Source organism: Toxotes jaculatrix, chromosome 5 (assembly GCF_017976425.1).
Source record: "Toxotes jaculatrix isolate fToxJac2 chromosome 5, fToxJac2.pri, whole genome shotgun sequence".
Classification (NCBI taxonomy): Eukaryota; Metazoa; Chordata; class Actinopteri; family Toxotidae; genus Toxotes; species Toxotes jaculatrix.
This window is the reverse complement of record NC_054398.1, coordinates 26,385,646-26,407,152: the sequence shown is the minus strand read 5'-3', so window position 1 is coordinate 26,407,152 and position 21,507 is coordinate 26,385,646. Positions and strand designations below refer to the sequence as shown.

Sequence of the window (21,507 nt, the reverse complement as noted above, 5' to 3'; positions counted from 1 at the left end):
TTCTTTCTTTCTTTCTTTCTCTTGTTGCCGCTGTGTCCTCTTTTCTCCTGCTTTTTCCTGTTGTAACCCCGCGGTTGTTAAGCTGAGAGACTTCACAGTGGTGGCTGACCTGTCGTCTGGAATGGAGCGTCAGGTTGGTCTTCTTTTCAGATACCCGAGCCTCAGGCTGCAGTAGGTCACAGGTTATGAGTTCATATCTCTTGGAGCTTTATTGAACAAGACACCAAATCTGATTTGTAAGTGCAGGTTATCTCTGTGCCAATACAAAAGTGAGATAATGATGTGACACAGCCTTTAATTTATGGCACTTTAAAGGGGGTGATATTAGTGGATTGCAGTCATTAATCTATTTTACACACCTGTGGCATTATAAATGTATTAACATTTGAGTTTGAGTGGTAAATGTACAGTGTTTCCTCAAAACTCCAAACTCATTGATTTCCATCTTCTCGTCTGACTCTTTATAAAAAAAAAGAGAGAAAGTCTGAAAATATAAAAATATTTTGTATATTGTTGATGCTAGTGCTTCTTTTTTGATTTACTGTTGAGTTGACTTCATCCCAGAGTTTTGACTGAAGAATATACAGATAAAGATGCAGGATTTAACCTGCTGTGACAAACCAACAAGGAAGGAGGGAGCAACAGCAGATGGTGGCAGACGTAAGACGGACATTTTTCTTTTTAAATAAGTGAAACTTGTGCGACACTGTGAACATCTTTCTATGCTGAACTGACCAGAGGTTACTAAGATTTAATAACAAGATGAAGACAATTTGGGATAATACTTGATATTTACATTGAGCAATAGCCAACTTAAAACAGTCAAAAATTTAAAGGCAGTTTTGTGATTAAGTGGAAAGAAAACATGAGAAAACAAACAGGTTAAATCAGAGGCTAATGTGTAGTGGATACTGGTGTTTCATTTACCTTAATTTTGATGTTTTTCTTTTTTTTTTTTTTACCTTGTACTTGGTGAACTTGGTGTCCTACTTTTTATGCAGAATTTCCAAGAAGACGTTAAGAATAAGGGGTAAATTGTAGATAATTTAACACACTCTACGATTTTTGTGCAAAGTGAGAGCAAATTCTTTTAACTTTCTCCCTTTATGAGAAAGAAGCAAATCAGTAGCTTAGTGAATGTTTACATGTAAAAGAAGTGATGAGCTCGGTGGTCGATCTTCACTAGAATAAATTTAAAGTTTGCTGTGTTTGGCTAAATAAGACCTGCGTGCATTATTTAATTACAGTCAACGTTCTCAGCAACTTTTCAGGCTTTGCTTTCATCATGGACATCAGCTGGAACATTTTCAGATGTGCCCTAATTTGACCCTGACATGTCTACAAAGGTTCAGTAGAAAGTTCTGTGGGTCCACAGATCACACTTGGTTGCTTTAGATAACTGTTACTTCAGAAGCTAATTATTGGAGGACTCTTGTGTTTCTTCACCTAAATTTTATGTCACCACAGATTTTTGAGATAATGTATGATGTTTGCCTAAAGAAAGAGCAGACCAGTGAGTTCAGTTTGGATAAATTATACCTGACTGTTTGCAGCGATGACTCTGGCTGTAGAGAGACTTATCCTCACTTTTGAGTTTATCTCACCTCAGATTTGTGACTGGTCTGAACTGAATTGAATCATGTATATAAAGATGGATACTTCTGGAAATGACTGAAACTTGATGTTCCTCTATTTCTGCCAAAGACAACACAGAACATTAAGAATGAGTTCCAGTCAGTTTATCACAACTTGTGATATTTGCTCCAAGCAAGTGAAAATTTAAAACTGGCAGTTTTTCTAAGGAAGTTTTGTGACTTTTGCCCTACATGAGAAAAGATGGAAATCAGGAGTCACTTTTCACAAGATATGAATAAATTTCTTCCTGTAATCTTACATTAGTTTCAGAAAGTGTCAGATATTTGCTCATATATCAGCCTGACATCTTTGAGATCTTCACTAGAAGTTTTTGGATAAACAAGATCTGGGTATATAATTACACCTGAGGTGTTCAGGAATCATTTGACTGTGACGGCACTGAGGAAACACAGTGTGGTGCTTAAATCGTCATCATAAAAAATCCATTATCTAAATCTATGTGAGCATGCATGATCACGCCATGAGACCTGTTATCATGAAGACACGAACACTGAGGGGAAATGTCAACAAACAGAGAGTGTGAATTATCTCCTGATAATGAGAGTGATACAGCTTACCTCACTGCCCTGCTGCCACCTCGAGGCTCTGTGAGTGTGAGAGCATCTGCCTTCACTGCTGTAATTAAAACCTCCTTTAATGGGCCCTCCTGCTCATTAGACGTCACAGGAAAAGAGATAAACTAAAGAGAAAAAATAAAAAACAGAACTCAGTGTGATTTGTCTGCCTCTTCGCAGAAGCAGAAAAAGGGAACACAAATTCCTTGATGCTGTTCCTAGAACATCTGCTATCCTTTAACTCCTTATCTTAAAGTCCTGAGAGGGTCGTAAAACAGTTGCTAACTCTATTTGTGACCTTTGACCCCTGCTTAATGCCTCAGATTATCAAAATGCAAAAGATTTGTATCCACTTAAACATACCAGAGGGGGCAGTAGATGGAGCTGGTCCAAGCTGAAAACACTTAAATCATGGTTTAAATCAAGGTTCCTCAAATGTTTCACAACAACAACACACAAACGTACAGAGGCTTGACTGTGCCAAGAAAATAAATACAGATTTTTGTAGTTTTTAGTTTTAATCAATTAATAATTGATTCCTGAGTTCTCAGGTCCTGAAGTAAAAGTACCAATACCACAGAGTAAAAACATTTCATTACAAGTAAAAGTCCTGCATTTACAATCCTACTGAAATAAAAGTATTATCAGTGTATCACATGTGAACTATGAAAAATACATCCCAAAAACTTAAAAAGTTTATAAGATGGATTGTAGGATTATCTCAGACTTGTAATTCTTTTGGAGGCAAGATGCCAGGCTCTGAAAACAGTGTGTAAAGGTCACTACATCCTATTTCAAAATAAAAGCAGCCAAACTGAAATGAATTCAAATGAGTTAAAAGCAGGAAGGAAACCATCGAGACATTTATTTGTAAATAAAAAAATAATTTCAGACAGTAGGAGACAGGAAACAGAGGCAGATGAAAAAAAAACACATGGCGTCTCTTAACGAGCTGAGGCCCGCATGGTGTCGGCGGCGTGCTTCACTGCAGTGGTGACGATGGGCTTGGAGACGAGCTGGTTTCCCAGGGCAGCAGCTGGCTGTGAGTCCAGGTGCTCCGCCATGACGGGGATCTGGCTGAAGTGGCGTCGAGCCAGCATGTGTTTGTGTTCGATCCTGCGGACGAACGTCGCTTCATATGCCTGATCACACACACACACACACACACACACACACACACACACACACACACACACACACACACACACACACACACACACACACATAAACACACAGGGAGACTCAGTCTGTGCAACAGCTGGAGTCAAACAAACTTTACCAGGTATTTTTACTGTTTGACCAGACAAAGAGAAAGAAAACCCACCAAAGTGCAGAGTGACTGATGTGGGAAGGAGGTCACAGTGTTTACAGGAAATGCAAAAGACAAACCGGAGAAAGTAAAAGAGAGAAAGTGTAGTTCCTGTTTTAACAGGAACTACATTTAGACCCTAGTTTAGACCCTGGTTCTTCTGGTTGAAAGAAAATGTTTCTGAGTTCCTTAAAAGATTCACATGTCCACATGTAACATTAGTAAGTCCTCGTGTGATATGAGAGTAAACGTTTACGTGGACAGACCTTGTGGACGTCTTGCACCTCCAGGTGAGCTGAAGTCTCCTCTTTGGACAGAAGGATGCAGTTCCAGGGGCTCCAGTCCCTTTTACGCTCCCAGCGGACAAACACCAGGTTGTAGAGGTCGTTGCTGGCGTGGAGGGCCGAGCGGGACGTCCAGACCACCTCCACCAGGTACCGCACGTCCTCCACCTGAGAACACAGAGATGTATGTGTCAGGGCCCGAGTATCTACACTGTGAAAATATCACCGAAAACCATTCAGGACACAAGAATAGGAGGAGTTAGATAGAAGAGTGAGATCAATCAAACTGACTAATCGCCACTGTGAAAGCAGCAGGTCACCTGCAGCAGGAAGGGGATCTTTGCATCCTCATTGAGCTGCAGCTCGTCGGCTCTCAGCCTCTTCAGGATGTTTTTGTAGCAGGAGAAGTCGTCGCGGGATCTAGCTATGTTGTCGAGTCCGGCACAGTCCCGGCACCGGCCGCTCAGACGGGTGCTGGCGGCCGGGCTGAAGTCGGCGGAGCGCAAGTAGCGATGACAGCTGCGGCAGAGGAACATGTCGTTCTTCAGCTGGGACAGATTCTGGGGAACCTGGGATGGATTTTAGATTATATGGAGATATTTATATCCAAGAGTGTCCAAAGCATGATCATGACCAGCAGGACTCTTTGCTCACCTTCAGCAGCTTCGCCACTTCAGGGTTAAACGCTGGTGTTTTGATGTACTGGAGGAACAGAGTGGAGATCCTCCTCCTGAGCCCCTCCAGACTGGCTGCCTTAACTCCCCTAGTCATCAGGTCCACCTCCCTGTCAATCAAATCCACGATGTCCCGGGTCAGCTGACACTCATGCTCCTGCACATTATGGATACAGACAGTAACAGTAACAGTAATGCTCATATAAAACAAGACACTGTTTGAACAGCAGGATGTGTGAGTGTGTGTTACCTTGACGGTGTGTTTGAGTGTCATCAGAATGTGGAGCCTCTGCTCCTGGCTGGCAGCGGGCAGGCTGACGCTCTCATACAGATCTCGCAGCTCTCTGGCTCTGATGGTGTGTTGACTGTCCATCTCGATGAGTCGACCGTCTGCTGCTCGCCATTGATGAGGAGCCGCGGACTGAGACGCACAAACAGGAAACAGTTAGTATATGTAATTTGTATATTTTATATTTCACTTCTCTGAGTTGAGGTGGTTCGGGTAACTCTTCCTGTTCTGACTTGACTTTGACAGTTACACACAGCCCTACACACAACTCTCTCCTTCACACGTTAATCACTGAAAATCATTTTCAGCTGCAGAACTAACTCCAACATCAAGGTTATTTAAAAGTGGATTTCTAACCAGATGTAAAAAAAAATGTTTTTGTCTGATTGAGACGGGTGGGACAGTTGGGACTGGAGGAGCAGCGACCTCTGACCTTGTCAAGGAAGTTCCTGATGGATTTGTCGTAGTTGTTGTTCTGTACAGCGATGCGGTGGCGCCCGATGGCGGCGATGAGCTGAGTCTCCTGCTCCAGCAGGAGGCAGAGAGCCGCCTTCCTCTCAGCTCCTCGCAGGGACGAATTGATCTGCTGCTCCTCTTCACACCTCCACTCTGAAACACACACACACAGACACACACACGCAGGTTCGTCTTCATTACTTACAGCTGAACAGTGGAGTGAGATCCCCCACCCCCACCCCGCCTACTCTCCAGGGCGTGGTACAGCAGGTTGAAGTCTTCTCTCCTCTGCGGGTTCATCCAGCGTTGGCGGCGGTCTCTCAGCTGCTCTTCCTTCTCCTCCTTCCTCCTCCTCTCCTGCAGCTCCAGCCAGGCCAGCCGCCGGTCCCGCTCCCTCCGCAGCCGGTCCACCGCCTGCTGGGCTAGCCAGCGCCGAGCAAACGACTGCAGACAGATCACCTGGGAGGGGGGGAGTGACGAGAAAGGAGGACGCCAAAGAAGAAGAGAGGAAGAAGATGAAGAACACAAGGTCATGAAGATCGTGGCTCTTTTCTACGTTAAACTATCAGGCTTTATAGTCACACACACATGCACTTAGTGTTCACCCACAGCTCTCAGCCTCCTGTTGTGGTGCTCGTCGGCGGTGATGTAGTTGCCAGGGGCAACCAGCTTGTCGTTCATACAGGAGATGTAGCAGCCGATCCCGGTCATCTGGGTGGAGACGTTGACCGGACACTGCTGGGCCTGAGACTTCAGCTCCACTGTCTGACACAGAGACAGAGACAATGAGACAGACTGAATTTAAGGAAGAAGACTTGGAGAAGAATCCTTAAATCTTTAGCAACTGTGGATACATTAATTACTCTGTGTGATTCTGCCTGAGGGAAGATGAGCTTCCTGCCCTGCAGACACACTATGATATGGATGAGATGTGTAATGTAGCGAAGCAGGGAGGCTGTGAACGTCTCGAGGCCACAGCCGAGGTCACAGGCTTCGGGCTGTTAATTGAGGTTCGCTGCAGGAAAGATGAGCTGCTGGGTCACATTCTACATTTCCCAGGCTGGTGACACAGATTGATGACGGTCCAGCAGCCTGAAAACAATGGGCTTCAACTCAGTCAAACATTTAATCATCAATGACCTTTTAAAGTCTCTGATTTCAGAGGTGGTGATTTCTGCTTGGATAAGTTCAGACATTTGAATCGTTTCACATCTGGATTATGAAACAGCAGCTGTGTTTCATATCAGCTGATGAGATACTGATGTCAGTTAAATAAACTGACCACATGCTAAGATGGCGGCACAGTGTTGTTAAATTAACCAGGAGTCGGCTGCACTGGTAGTTTGCGAGTTCAAATTTTGCCTTGTCATAGCTTTAGTGTGCGGAGACTTAACGATCACTACATTAAAACAGGTTGCACCACACAAACTAGTTTTTACACAGAGATAAGTCGTTATAAATATTTACACCAACCTGTCGACTGATAAAAGCCTGTTCATTTATGACCCAATTAGACTGAAGTGTGTGAGAGATAATATGGAACGAGGTCAACACATGTGACCTGACACTTGATAAGCAGTTAATACAATGGCCAAATTGTTTGGTTCGAGCCAGTGGTCACATGCTCCCTCACAATGAACACAAATCTCAGCTGCCCTGCAAACGTTTTAATGGTGCAAACTGATTTAATAAATCACTGGTTTGAAACCAGTTAGCCGTAACTAAGACGGTAAGACTTTACACACAGACTTAGAGATAGATTTACAAGCAGCCGGTGCAAACCAACAAACTCTCACTGTTCACATTAAAGGTAAAACCATTCCAATGACAATTTACAGACATGTACATCTGAATGCATCAGCTCCAGCCATTCAACTACAGCACAGCAACGAGGGTCAGAGATCACTGTGCTGTGACAGCTCATTAAGAAAAACCGCACAGGTTGCCATCACCATTACAGATATACTTCCTTGCTTCTCATTTGCGCCGTTTGTTCGGTTTGAGGGAGGTGTTTCAGGGCAAGAGACAAGAAACAATGGAAGAAAAACATGTAAACTGACCCAATGACCCATCAAGTAAAGCTGATGGGGCAAGTAAAACATAAAAAAAACCCATTAAGAGCTGAGGAGAAAGAAAGACGACAGGATCACGAGGGAAACAGGCTGCTGTCCTGTTAGTGAGGTGACAGGTCGGCTCATCACAGTGATGACAACAGCAGAGAGCAGCAAACAGACGCACAGGTCTCATCACTGCAGCGCTGTGTCTTCATGTATGTACATCTGTAATGAGCCAACCACCATCATTAGGCAGATTATGTGTGTGTGTGTGAGCCCTCATTAGATGGAGGTAGTGTATGACTCACTCACCTTCACCCTCCTGCAGGTATCGCTGTGCTCACACACACACACACACACACACACACACACACACACACACACACACACACACACACACACACACACACACACACACACACACACACAGAGTTACTGAGAATTAAGCGTCTCAAAAAAAAAAAATGCTTTCTGATGAAGGCTGAAGAAATTCCTGTGATTTTAAAATGATAACTTCCTGGGAACGTATCACACTCCATCTGAGATTACCAGGATTTCATGACCCGCCACAACTGCAGATACAGCACCAGTCAAAATTTTGGACACACCTTCTCATTCAGTGGTTTTTCTTTATTTCCAGCTCGTCTGACGCAGCACTCCATCACTCTCCTTCTTGGTCAAATAGCCCTTACATAGCCTGGAGGTGTGTTTGGGCTCATTGTCCTGTTGAAAAACAGATGATGGTCCAACTAAGCGCAAACTAGATGGGATGGCGTGTCGCTGCAGAATGCTGTGGTAGCCATGCTGGTTACATGTGCCTTGAATTTTAAATAAATCACCAACAGGCTCACCAGCAAAGCACCCCCACACCATCACACCTCCTCCTCCATGCTTCACGGTGGGAACCACACATGTAGAAACCATGCGCTCACCTTTTCTGCGTCTCACAAAGACACGGCGGGTGGAACCAAAAATCTCAAATTTGAACTCATCAGGCCAAAGTACAGATTTCCACTGGTCTAATGTGCATTCCTTGTGTTTCTTGGCCCAAACCATTGACTGCACTTGAGGATCCATTCAAAGTTCTTGAAATCTTCCGGATTGACTGACCTTCATGTCTTAAAGTAATGATGGACTGTTGTTTCTCTTTACTTAGCTGAGTGGTTCTTGCCATAATATGGATTATAACAGTAGTCAAATAGGGCTATTAATTGTGTACCAACCCTACTTCTGCAAAACACAACTGATGGTCTCAAACACATGAGGAAGGCAAAAAATTCAACAAATTAACTCTTGACAAGGCACAGCTGTTAAACTGAAAACCATTCCAGGTGACTACCTCATGAAACTGAGTGAGAGAATGTTAAGAGTGTGCAAAGCTGTCATCAAAGCAAGAATCTAAAATATAAAACATATTCTGGTTGGTTTAACACCTTTTTGTTAACTGCATAATTAGAGAAATAAAAATGTTCTCTGACAGCTCCTGATGGAGCTCAGGACTCATCACGAGGACGTCTGCTGTTACAAATCATTAGACTTTAGAAACTCACTGACCAATCCTGCAGCCAGTTACTGATGTTGTCTCACAAGTTTAGGATGTGAACTGATTGTGTCTTCATTTGGAGACCTGTACACTGATCCTGCTTCTGTCCTGCTCTGTACAAACAGAATCAGTACAAACAGACAGGACATTATAAATTAGACTCAGAACTGAGACTCAGTGTGAATGAGAAGGCATTTCGTGCCTCTGCAAACTAAAGCCACACAAACTGTTGTCGTTGCACACTCTATAATGTTTATGGACAAAATAACAGCTGTGAAATGTGGAGAAAATCATGACGTTCAGAGTTTGTCCTGTGTGCGGAAGATCGTCATCAGTGATTGGTTCTGAGTGCTTCCTTTCATTTGGCGCGAAGTGTGTTTGGGCAGCATGTGAGACAGAGCCTGAGACAGAGCAGATGTCTCGAGCTGACGACTGAACCTCACAGCTGGTCTGTAAGCTGCCAGATGAGACCTGCAGCCGGGAAGGTGATCCATTTACTTTACCACACAGTTGTAAAGGCATTCAGGGTCAGATTATAGCTACAACAGGTAGGAGGTGGTGGTAGTGAGGGTTGGAGATCTTTGTTTTAGTCCAAACACAGAGGCGCACACAGACACACACATGCTAAAAAAAATCCCAGGTTCACAGGTATTTTTCCCAGGAAACAGGATTCGATTTTTGGCAAGAATTCCTGGGAAATAATGGGATCTCAATTCCTGGCATTCAAACCAATTTCTTATTGGTTGGCAGAGATTAAAATCATCAACCAATGAAGTTCAGAGGTTTGTTCCAAGAAGCAGGTTTACTCAGTTATCTTATAACTCTGTTGAGAACAAGTTGTCACATCCTGAAATCATAAACAAAAGACGTTTTCCAGGTTTGATGGAGCAGAGTTATCCGATAACTCAGTGCACCTGTTTCTTGGAAGGTTGAAGGTTTTAAGACATCCTGAAAAGGGTTCTTGAACTTCATGGAAAAATGTGTACTTCCTGGAAATCTGTGCATCCTCAGGGGTGACCTCATACTGCAGTCCAAAAGTCAAAACCATAAAGTCGCCACGGCGGTCCCGTCCTTCTGCTCCTCCCATTAAATCATATCCTGATGGACCTGCTGGAGTCACTGGTTACCATAGTAACAGACTGATGCTTCACATACTTTACCAGTTAACTGCGACTGGTGAAACTAACCCTGAGTAGAAACGGGTAGAATGACTCTGGACTCTGTTCTGTACCTGTGTGTCACGGCTGAAGACGACCACTCCTCTGTCAGGTCTCCTCCTGGGCAGGGTCTGGACAGCAGTGTGGTGGTACTCCACCCCCGTCAGCCGGTGTCTGTAGCCGCCCATGAAAACTTTAGGCTGGCGGGGACGCTCGATCTCCACCACCACCTCCTGGAAGACTCCATCATCTGGAGGTCAGAAAGACAACAGTTACTATAGATTATTAGTAGTTATGAGGTCTATTTACATGAGCCTTGTATTTACATTGTTATCTACAGGAGATTTATTAAAAAAAAAAAACTATAAAAGGAAAACACTGATCTGTAACAGTTCACACTAATAATAATAATAAAGGACAGAGCAGAGGGTGGGGTGTTCATGCCTGTTTGGACTCGCACAGTGATGACGTCTGGCATGTTGTCATGCTCTGGAGGACGAACAGGGCGGAGCGGGTGGGTGATCGGGTCGGTGGAGCTCATCTCCATCCGGGTGGAGCCGTGAGGACGGACGCCAAGTTCCATCAGGCGCTGCTTCTCTTCCACCACCCTGCCTGAAAAACAACTCACTCGTGTCTGATCAAATCTGATTATTCGGGAACAAAAAAAAAAAGTTTTGTTGGATTTCTCAGTGCTCCTGTAAGTCTTATTCACATCAAGCTAATATTTGTAACTAGTATTTTAAACTGCAGCTCTTCTAATGGACACTACATCCTGAGTCAGAGTCTCTCTAGAGATACTGGAACTGAACGACATTGTAAAGTTACAACTCCAACTTTCTTGTTCTTTGCTTGAGAGTAGCAGTTAAAAGTAAAGGACAAAGTCTGTGGCCACATTAAAGTTGGATCTTCTGCTAAGACCTTCACACTGTTGGTGTGTGGCAGGATCAGGAGGAGCTAAGTCACTTCCTGGTCACAGTTCAGGACGTTCTCCATCAACACAATTATACTGACAGTGTTGTGGAGCTGATCACAGGATACATTCATTTGTGTACCAAAAAGGACCATTAAGATCCACCCAAACCAAGCCAAAGCCAAATGGCTGAGACCAGACACTGCGTCAGATGGAAGAAACAAGCCAATGATATAATGGAACTGAGAGCAGTTCAAAGAGAACTAAAGGGGAAACTAAGGAAGGCGCGAGAGCAACGAGCCTTTTCAACTATGAACACAAACTGTGGAACCCCATTAAAAGAAATGACCAGTCTGAACGCTGGCGAGCTCTCAGCTCTCAGCTCGTACATGTACCATCCCGACAGTATGTTACAAATAAATTGTTATTATTCCTACTACAAAAAAAACAACAGGCATACCATCCACAGAAATCTGCAGCACCTCCACAGGAACCCGGAGCTCCGAGGCGAGGTGACACTTCAGCTCCTGAATGCTCAGACCGATGGCAAACGCCACCGTCATCACATGACCCTCTGGCACCAGCACCACCTTCACTGAAATCCCACACAGAGACACAGTCTGTGGGTTTACCTCTGAAATCTGTTTTTTTTTCTTTGTATGTGGGATTTTATTATGATAAAACTGCTTTTCACTATGTGAATAAAAAACCCTAACTTTTATTACCTCTAAAGTGATTTTAGTGGCGTCACTGTGAAGGTTTTATACTCAGACCACTTTTCTTTTCTCATTTTTCATTAAACTTAGACTGTTGAATTATCAGATACTGAATGAGCTTTTTTGCGCATCATAAATCTGCACAGCGTCCATCCACTTGTTAGAGCTTAAACAGGATATTGATCGTCATGTTGTACAAATCCTGTGTCAGGTTACCTAGAAACAGCACAACATGTATTAAGTACTTCACTGCCTAAGATTCATCCACTAACATATAAATTATTTGTCAGTCTCACATTACATGAGTCTGATCTGCATTTTGTTGTTATGCCTTGTTTATATTGAGCCTCCATATTTTATCACTTTGCAAACACATAAAACTGAAATTAAAATGAAACTGTGACTGAAATCTTCTTTTAGTTTCCTTTTCTTTTAATTATTTATAATTAAATAATTGTTGTTATACACTTAGCATGTTAAGTGTATAATGTTATACACTTATGTGAATCCCCATTACTTGTTGCCTTGGCAACAGCCAATTTCTGAGTCCACATCAGTACTGATGAACAGCGCAATGAGCAAATGTTTAAACTGACCTCATGAAATTTGCTTAATATGAATATTTAAAACAAAAGTTTAGATTTATACCACATAGAATAAAATGTATGGTTAAAACATCAGAACCAAACATTAAAGAAAAAAAAAGTGACAGTAAAACATTTTTCAAAAGTAAATCTACCGAATCTGCGTTTTCTATATTTTCTTAAACCTGTAAATCAGATTCTCACCTGTAGCTGTAGAGTTTCCAACATTTTCTGTTGTGTGAGCTTCGCTGAGCTGCTCGGTGTCATTGTGCAGATCAGCCTGACTTTCAGCTTCTTCCACAGTCTCCAGCACATCTGTGAAGTCCAGACAGTCGGGTCCTTGTATGAAGTGATTTGTGACAGAGAAAATAAAATGAAACCAGCTGTAATTCATATTTTATACTTAATTTTATAATATCACTGACTGAATTTGAAACTTTGGGTTTTTATTTTATTATATATCAGGTGCTCTGGGTGCTCAGGATCTTTGTCTCACCACTTCCTGCTGTCTGATACTCATCAGGCAGATCAGCCTGAGTTTCAGCTTCCTCCACCTCCTCCATCACATCTGCTCAGTCCAGACAGATAAAAACACACATCTGAGCCTCCATAAAAATCACACCTGTTAAACACTGGGCAGTCATTTTTTATTATAAGACGTCTGCAACTGTAAGTAACTCACCTGGGGTCAAACTGGACTCACCTGGGGTCGACCTGTGAGCCCGCACCTCTTCTCTGTCACTTCCCGGCTCTCTGACGTCCTCTGGCGGATCCTCTGCAGCACCTCCACCTGGCTGTGGGTTTGTCACCTCCTGCTCTTCATCTTCTCTTTGCTCCTCTTCTGTCACCTCCCGCTCTTCATCTTCTCTCTGCTTCGACATGACACTTTTAACTGACCAACTGACGCTAAATCGTCAGTTTCCTGTCTGAGCTGAAACTGAAGAAATATGCTTGAAATCCGCCTGGGCGCTGAGACACCGCGGACACGATGAGAAACTGGTCCACCGTCAGTCCTTCAAACCTCTTCTTTAATCCAGTTCCTGGTTTGTTTTTCTTATTTAACAGGACTTTGAGTTAGCATGGCAGCTAACGCTGTGCTCCGAACGCTATCTTGGTTACCAGGCAACCGCAGAGTTTGCACGTTGCTACAGCAACCACAAACGTCACTCTCCAAGTCATTAGGTTACAGAACGAAGAATCTGGGTCCCGTACACGCGCTTCGTCAGTGGGGCCCCTCGGTGTTTGATAGTCCGCTGCCCTGTCTGTTCCCTGCTGAAACTTTCCTCCTTATGGGTATGAGATAAAATAGGACAATTAAAATAACACTACATAATTACAACATAATAAAAATAACATAAGCAAGCCGCCCAGTAAAAGCTTGTCTAAATAAAAGTGTCTTCAGCTGTTTTAAAAAGAGTCAACAGAATCAGTCAGAAGCAGGGTTACTGGTAAAGAGTCAAGGTCACCTCTGGGTTTGTAACGTGTCTTAGGCAGCGACAGAAGATTTTGACAAGAAGACCAGAGTGATCGACCCACGGAGTATGGGGTTAAAAGATCACAGATATATTTAGGGGCTTGTCCATGTATTGCTCTGAAAGTCAGAACTAAAATCTTGAAATCAATACGAAATTTAACTGGTAGCCAGTCCAAAGAAGTGTGATGTGGACCAAATCCACGCTTCTCGCTCTGTATCTGAAGATAAAAGTCTGCATTTACCAAATCAACCTTCACTAACAACTTCAACAAATAACAGAGTTTAAGTTTGAACAGATGAAACCTTTAAGCGATGGCTGTGCCATGGATGAAAACCAGTCTTATTTTAGTTGGTTTACAGCATCTCTTCGTGTACATATAGGAGCTTTATGTTGAGCTGTACGCTGCTATTTCAGTCTGTGAGCCAGAGGAGGCGACACAGTGGCCCCCCGTAAAGCTCCACTAATCTGCTGCTGGACATCTGCTGGATCCTCGGAGATCAGACAGCCAGCAGCAGAGCAGGAGGACCGGGCCCCCGTGTAAACCTGTCACACACAGGTATTCATTCAGGGGTGGGCTGCTTGTCGTGTTAGCAGTTTTTCTGGATCACATTCAGACACTTAAATACACAGAGGGACCTGACTGGCTGACACATCCGGACTCTCTCGTCCTGTTTTCAACAAGGGATTTGGTCCATCTGGTCTGATGTGTGCAAGTTATGTGCCTCAACAGAACCTCAGTGGTTTTATTACAGTAAACTGGGAAAGGAAGTGATGCAATAGGGTTACAAAACAACAGAATAAGATACAACATGATATGACATGAGACAATATGACATAAAGCAGCTCCACAGCCTGAGACATTAACACAACAGCATCTCTTTCTTTTTTTTTTGGCTCCTTTTAAGTGGAGATCTTACTGAGCCTTTTAACTGTTTTCTGTGTTTTGCATTTAACAAGTTCGCATCCACATCACTCATGTTCTTCTTATAATCTTATGAATAATTATGAGCTTAAATGAAATTTCAATATTTTTAAAGTGGTCTGGAATTGTATAAAATGGACAGTGAATACGCAGAGTTTTGTAAGAAAGCACACTGTGAAATCTGAAATATGTGGTCACAGAGTGCATTTTCACAGCTGCTGTGCTGGCTGTGACTGTGGGAGTGAACAAAACAAACAGAAACTGTTATATTGAACTTGTAGTCTGTCCTTTGCTTTGGTCCACGTCACTGCTGCAGACTCAAACACAATGCTGCTGCACTAATGATGTGTAGCTCTCGAAACAGATGCAGGGGAACACACCACCTTCATGGACGAGAACTACAGATGTTCTTTCCTCCTTTTTGTTCTTTTGGGAAACATGTGACCAAAACTATCCAAGTGCCGCTGCATAAACTCCTGTCAGAGTCTCCTTTTGTTTATTTGTTTGTTTATGCATTTATTTATTAAGAGAAATGTTTTCTACCTGAACAAATAAGAATGTCAGGCTCTATTAGAGCTTCAAAGATTATTATTTAACACTGGAGTCAGACAAAGCCTAACATTCACAGGCATAGACCTAATCTCTGATCATCAGTATTAATTAAAAAAAAAAAAAAGATTAAAAAAGAAAAGTATTATACATAAAAATTACTATTATGATCATGGTGAGAACATGCTGCCTTATTTTTCTTTGTATTTGTATTGTAATCTGAATGATGAATTATGTTTGTTAGTTTTGTTTTTAGCTGCTTTTCATGTGCCCAGATTGGCCCGTTTGTTCTATTTTCTGCTCTTCAGTTATTAACGTTAAATGTTGTCTTGTGTCATACAATAGTTTCTGTTTTTGAGTATTGAAAATTTGTTATTTGAGGAAGGTTTTCCTGGTTAATGTAAATAAGAATGTTTTACTGAGAAAAAAGAGAAAAGCAGGGGTAATATGATCATAAAAAGCAAAGTAAAGTCAAAAATAACTTCAGCGGAGCAGATTCAGAGTCAATAAAGCAGAGTTGAAAACAAGAGCAGATCATTAAAAAATCACACCAGGAAACATTTACAAAACTGTTTCCTCATAAAAGGAGATTTAAAGCCTGGATGACAGCGATGGCACAGACCTCTGCTGTCGCCTGGTTTCCCAGTTTTCCTGCAGCTCCTGCTTTAACTCAGCCAACATTTCACAAGACATCCATCATCTCATGTTTCTGAGGCAAAGCGGTGGAGGAAAAAATAGACCCAATTGATTTTGCTTTCCATGAAACAATAGATGGCGGACTCGTTGGCTGAATGAGTCCATGGCTTAAGCCCCAGATACTTTTGGGATCCTGAATGTAGGATTCACGCCAAACAGGCCGAAGACCCGGCTTAGCTCACACAATAGCACACGTAACCCGGCTATATTTAAGAGCAGCGGGCCAGGTGTCTGCCTACACGCCCCCTCGCTGTGTTTCTGCAGGCAGGACATGCCAGGCATCTGAAAGCAGGGCACACCATCAGCGACTTCTGCTAACACACCTCACAGGTGAGAGTTCTTAGGTTTTATCTGCAAAGACCTTCAGGTATTTATGGAAAAGATAAATGTCTGGCTGGGTGCTTGTGTCAGAGTTGGGATTTCTGTGGTTTGCAGGTTCTCAGTTGAAGTGAATTTGATATCAAAGAATTGTATGGGTTTTTTTTTTGTCTGCAAAGGGGGTGGACACGATAACATGAACACCTGCAGGTCTGCATGCTAATGCTGCTTGTTTTGTTCTCATCCATCATCTTTGGTTTTTGTTTTTTATTTTGCATTGGCATCTAAGTTATGTTTTTTATGTGTTTTTAGTGAATGGGGGTCAGTGAATGATCAAATCACAGCTTTGATTATAATATTTTACCTTTACTAGGTGCTGTCTGTCATTGTACCTGGTTAGTTTGATTGAAAAAACTGTAATTTTAAAACAGGATTTCCTCAGTCTCTATTTTCTGTTGATTTAAAATCATGATCTTTTCTAAGGGATTCATTTATTGGCTTGTTGTTTTGGGTTGGTGTGTTTCTGGTTGTTTGTCCTGCCTTTTGTAGCCTCTAATATTCCAGCTGGGTGCAGATCTGGAAAATCGATAAGAGGTTCAACTTTATTTCAGAGTAACACTGTTTTTCATTTCTGGTTAATAGTTGAATAAGAAATAAATGAATGTGGTGTCAATGTGACATTACAGAGTTGGCTTGTTTGAATTTGCAATTTAGAGAAAGGACAAAATGAACATTTTTGCAGAGTGAGATGTTTTTCAGACGAGTTGGTGGAAACCAAACCAGAGCTTAAAGAACAGTGAGGACTGGTCTCACATTCAGGTGGACACTAACCTGAATGTCACCTGTTCCCTTCCTGCAGCATGATGAACACCTATGAAGAATATGGTGAGGAGGAGCTTAGTGACTATATCATCCAGCTCAGCATTCAGGACTCGTGCCAGGACGCCTTTGTGAAATCTGCAGCCAGGTATGGAAGCCACATCCAAACTCCACGCTCCTTAAAAACACACATGCATTAAAACCCAGCTGACTCTCCTGTGCTTCCTCTGCTCCTGGCTGTTAGTTTAGCAGCGGCGACAGATGAAAACCTGAGAGTCCTGGCTGCCATCGAGCAAGGTAAGCCGCAAATACCTTCACCATTACTGCAGGCTGAACTTATGTTTGGTCTGAGGCCGACGGCCAAAGTCACACGGTCGGCAGCTGTAGGCGAGGACTGCCAAGCATCAGGAGGCTGGCAGACCGACAGAGAGAGGGAGATAAATAAACAGAAGAGGGAGAGAGATGTAGTATGACAGGAGGGGAAGGTGGAAGCTGCCGATAGGTTTACAGAAAAAGTAAAGAATACCATCCAACTCGTCTCAGCCCCGGTGACTCCTGGATGTTTCTGTTTCTTTCTTCTTGTCTTTCCTGAACCCCCCCCCCCCCCCCCCCCTTGCTGTTGTCTCGTTGCTGTGGTAACCAGGTGAGGTGTCGGTGCTCAGGGAGATGCTCAGGCACACTTTCGCCTTCAGGGAGTCGGACAGTCGCGGCTGGCTTCCCCTCCACCGAGCTGCATCCCAGCCGGTGCTGGAGGTTCTGGAGACCGTCCTGATGTGTAAGTACATCCGTTCAAACTAATATTGTATAATCACATTTAAAATGTGTTACATCTGCCTCAGGCCATGTTTGAGTTTAGATTCAGGGTTACTGACGGTCAGTTTGTCAGAAACGTGGGCAGAGGACACACCTGTAAACTGTCCACTCACCTGAGACTACAAACCCCCCCCCCCCCCCCCCCCCAAAAAAAAAAATTATGGATCTGTGGTTCACAGATTCATGCAGCTCTAATTAGCATTTCATGAGAAAAGTAAATGTCCAGCTGACGGAGCTGCCATGCCGGGGCACTAACCTCGGTTCAGTATCTCGGTCAAGGACACCTGGACGTGTGGTCTGTAGGAGCCTGGGACTGACCTGCCAGCCTAGTGATCGGTGGACGACGCTCTCTACCTCCTGAGCCACAGCTGATTTCTGCCGTGGTTGGCCAACACGTAGCGTGACATAGTTCTGATGGAGTTTCTCCTGACCCTAAAGCAAAGCCAAACCAGTCAGCTGATAAGTGGCACAGCAACACAATCCCTGGTGAAAATGTCACCTCCTCCTACCTTTAACCGGTCGAGGTGTCACTAATAAATAAATAAAGATGATAAACAAGGATAAACACAGGTCACATCCAGTTAACGACTGGTGGCATCATCAAAATAATGGATGCCTGAAATAACATTGATCCACAGAATACTTTGGTGACAGCTGATGTCAACAGTCCCCTCGGTCTAAAATAAGCTGTGATGTTGGTCCCCACTCATTCAGCCTGGAGGTCAGGCAGCAGAGAGGTGTCCACGGCTTACAGGCTCACCTGCCAGGTTAGCACAGCTGTCAGTCCAGGAATGTGCGCGCTGACCTACTCTTTGTGTTGTGTTTGTGTCAGTGGCAGCTCAGGGACTCAGCCTGGAGGAGAGAACGGCCGTGGGCGGAGAGACGCCGCTGACGCTGGCAGTTAAAGCCGGACTGGTGCAGAACGTGAAGAGCCTGCTGGAGCACGGAGCCTTGCCTCACACCACCAACAGCAAGAACGAGTCGCCGCTGCTGCTGGGTAATACTGAGGAGCAGGGAGCTCCCAAGAGCCAGTGACTCTCATTAGACGACAGAAAACAAAGTGTTGGATGGATGAAAAATGCAGAGACATCTTTGTCTGAGTGTGGAACCAGAGTAAAAGCTGTGTTGTTCCCTAACTCCGAAGTGGCATCATGGACTCATGGAGATTTGTTTCAATCAGAGTTTAACTGAACCCTTGAATTCAACATTTGTAAAACCAAAACCGGCTCCAGAGAATGATGGCTATAAATAAAACCTTTCATGTACACATTGTCACTTGGTTGATTGCTAAATAAAAATATCGATTAGTGCAGCTTTAAAGAAAGACAATGGATTTTTTTGTTGTATAAACTAATGGCCAACAGAGACAGGACAGAGATTTCAGAAAAGCTAAATATTGCTCCATTGATCACTGCTGATTAAAACACTCTCCTTGCAGCGGTGAGGGCCAGCTCTTACGAGATGACGTACACTCTGGTGGTTCATGGCGCCTGGGTGGAGCAGGTCTGCCGGAAGAAGTGGACAGCCGTGCACGAGGCGGCCAAAGTCGGGAATGTGGACATCCTGATGCTGCTGCTGAGGAATGGCGGGCGGGTGAACCAGAGGGACGTGACGGGAGTGACGCCGCTCGCTGTGGCTGCAGAGCACGGACACTTCCACATCACTGAGATCTTGCTGAACTGTGGTCAGTCTGAAGATTGTTTCACCTGCAGGTTTAGTGACTGTGGATCCATGAGTGTGGGACTCACAACAAGGGGGTGAAACTGTCCGGTATCACAGTGGCAATAAGGAAAACATATTGGAATCCATTAAAAATAAAATGTTGAACCAAAACATGGGACTAACTCTGACAGTGACCTGTCTAATCTTTACTAACTTCCCCTCTTCAGACCTGTCTCCATTTTCAGCTGTGAAAATGTCCCCTTGTTTCATCTCTGTCTTCCCACCTCAGGAAGCAGAGTGAACTCTCAGGCCTGTAACGGGGAAAGTGTCCTGCTGGATGCAGCCGGATCAGGAAATACCGCCTGCATTCAGCTGCTGCTGGACAACGGAGCCAACCCCAACCTGCCCAGCATCACTGGACACCTGCCCATCCACAAGGCAGCGTACGCTGGACACTACGAGTGAGCTTCTCCTGTCAAACACTGTCTGTCAATAATAATAACTGTTCTCCAATACTCAGTTACTGAGGAGGGGAAGAGACTTAACACAGAGGTCAGCTTCCTTAACAGGACAGGATCACATGTCAAAGTCCATCATGATTTTTGTTTTTAACCTGTGCCATTTTAGATTCTGTTTGGTTGCAGTTCTCCTTATTGTTTGATTGCTGCTTCCTTTTCCCGCAGTGCTCTGAAGATGCTGATACCTCTGACCACTAAGAAGGCCATCAAGGACGCAGGTCAGAGTCCAGTCCACTCTGCAGCGGAGGGAGGACAGAGCCGCTGCCTGCAGCTCCTGCTGGCCTGCGGCTTCGACGTCAACTACCGCATGAACACCAGAAACTCCGAAAACTACCGGGACATGAGGAAGAGTGCCTTGTACTTCGCCGTCTCCAACGGGGACGTGGAGGGCACCAAAGTCCTGCTGGCGGCCGGAGCGAAGACGGACCTGGACCCGCTGTGCTGCCTCCTGGTGGCGGTCCGGTCCGGACGCTACGAAATCGTGAGGCTGCTGCTGGCGGCCAAAGCAGACGTGAACTGTTACTTCACGGTGGTGAGCGACACAGTGTTTCCCACGGCGCTGCAGTACTGCCTGAAGGACGAGGTGATGATGAGGCTGCTGCTCAACAATGGCTACGACGTGGAGAGCTGCTTTCACTGTTACCATGACAACGCTTTTGACGCTGTGGATGATGTGGATGGGAAAATTCCTGTGAGTGACAGATCTTATTCTTCTTCTTTTTTGGAATTTGTTTAGAGTTTACAATGTTTTACGTTTTAAATGAGTCGACTTTCACTCACACAGACAGGAAACATGAATCACCCTCTGAATGTTTGTCTTCTATCTCCAGTTCTGCGAGTTCATGAGTCTGTGCTGCCTCATGCATCTGTCCGGGAGCGTGGTCCGGATCCTGCTGGACTACGTCAGCCACGTCCACATCTGCTCCAAACTCAGACTCATCCTGGAGAGACAGAAAGAGTGGCCTGAAATATGTGAAATCCTCAGTGAGTGTATTCACGATATCATGTGGGTTATAGCAGAGGTGTGCCGCCTTACCTGAGATAAGTAAAATGATTTTCTGAACCTTGGCCTCCAGGCAGTCCTCGCTCCCTCAGGCACCTCTGCAGACTGGAGATCAGGAGGCTTTTGACCCTGAAGAGACTCAACAAACCTGAAATCATGAACTCACATGTTTTCCCTCCCAGACTGAAGAGCTTCATACTGTACCAGGAGCTCGACCTCTACAGCCAGGACCCTGAACGCATCATGTGAAGATCCAAGGATTCCCTGTTAGAGTCCTGCTTGTTTTTAAAGGATGTAACTATTTCTTAAATCTCTTGTTTTTTTTATCTTTATAATTATCATTGTTTTAAAGTACTTTTTATAATAGGTTGTGAGTTTTCTGAAGCTGTTTTTAAAGAAAAAGTAAATATTAAATACATAACAGGTGTTTTTTATATTTCAGTCCATTTATTGTCAAAATCACATCCCTGTTTATTTATTTATTTATTGTCCACATTTGATTCTCAGTTTAAATTGATTAAAACTTTATCTCAAGCAACTGAAATG

General features: G+C 43.9%; 2 protein-coding genes across 2 annotated transcripts; one reads left to right on the top strand and one right to left on the bottom strand.

Moving 5' to 3' along the window:
* Nucleotides 1-3,154: 3,154 nt before the first annotated feature.
* On the bottom strand, nucleotides 3,155-13,067 carry iqub (IQ motif and ubiquitin domain containing). The gene is made up of 14 exons (XM_041039182.1): nucleotides 12,890-13,067; nucleotides 12,683-12,754; nucleotides 12,391-12,525; nucleotides 11,347-11,481; nucleotides 10,421-10,588; nucleotides 10,051-10,226; nucleotides 5,832-5,987; nucleotides 5,471-5,681; nucleotides 5,200-5,375; nucleotides 4,728-4,898; nucleotides 4,458-4,634; nucleotides 4,124-4,372; nucleotides 3,786-3,971; nucleotides 3,155-3,352 (listed from the first exon to the last, which is right to left on the bottom strand). Exons 1-14 carry the CDS (start codon nucleotides 13,065-13,067, stop codon nucleotides 3,155-3,157), a joined length of 2,388 nt encoding a protein of 795 aa, XP_040895116.1.
* Nucleotides 13,068-17,006: 3,939 nt separating this feature from the next.
* Nucleotides 17,007-21,210, top strand: LOC121182277 (ankyrin repeat and SOCS box protein 15-like). Its single transcript, XM_041038700.1, has 9 exons — nucleotides 17,007-17,113; nucleotides 17,210-17,262; nucleotides 17,609-17,740; nucleotides 18,617-18,775; nucleotides 19,217-19,462; nucleotides 19,730-19,901; nucleotides 20,124-20,649; nucleotides 20,789-20,942; nucleotides 21,035-21,210. The coding sequence occupies exons 1-9, from the start codon at nucleotides 17,007-17,009 to the stop codon at nucleotides 21,208-21,210; spliced, it is 1,725 nt and encodes a 574-aa protein (XP_040894634.1).
* Nucleotides 21,211-21,507: the final 297 nt, after the last annotated feature.

Bases quoted from the DNA above. Each gene is read 5' to 3' on its own strand.
- iqub (XM_041039182.1), bottom strand. From the start codon at position 13,067: ATGTCGAAGCAGAGAGAAGATGAAGAGCGGGAGGTGACAGAAGAGGAG. The intron at 12,755-12,889 runs GTGAGTCCAGTT...TGGACTGAGCAG, and splicing joins GGCTCACAGGTCGACCCCAG to ATGTGATGGAGGAGGTGGAG. The intron at 4,899-5,199 runs GTCAGAGGTCGC...TGTGCGTCTCAG, and splicing joins TCAGGAACTTCCTTGACAAG to TCCGCGGCTCCTCATCAATG.
- LOC121182277 (XM_041038700.1), top strand. From the start codon at position 17,007: ATGATGAACACCTATGAAGAATATGGTGAGGAGGAGCTTAGTGACTAT. The intron at 18,776-19,216 runs GTAATACTGAGG...CTCTCCTTGCAG, and splicing joins CGAGTCGCCGCTGCTGCTGG to CGGTGAGGGCCAGCTCTTAC. The intron at 19,902-20,123 runs GTGAGCTTCTCC...CTTTTCCCGCAG, and splicing joins GCGTACGCTGGACACTACGA to TGCTCTGAAGATGCTGATAC.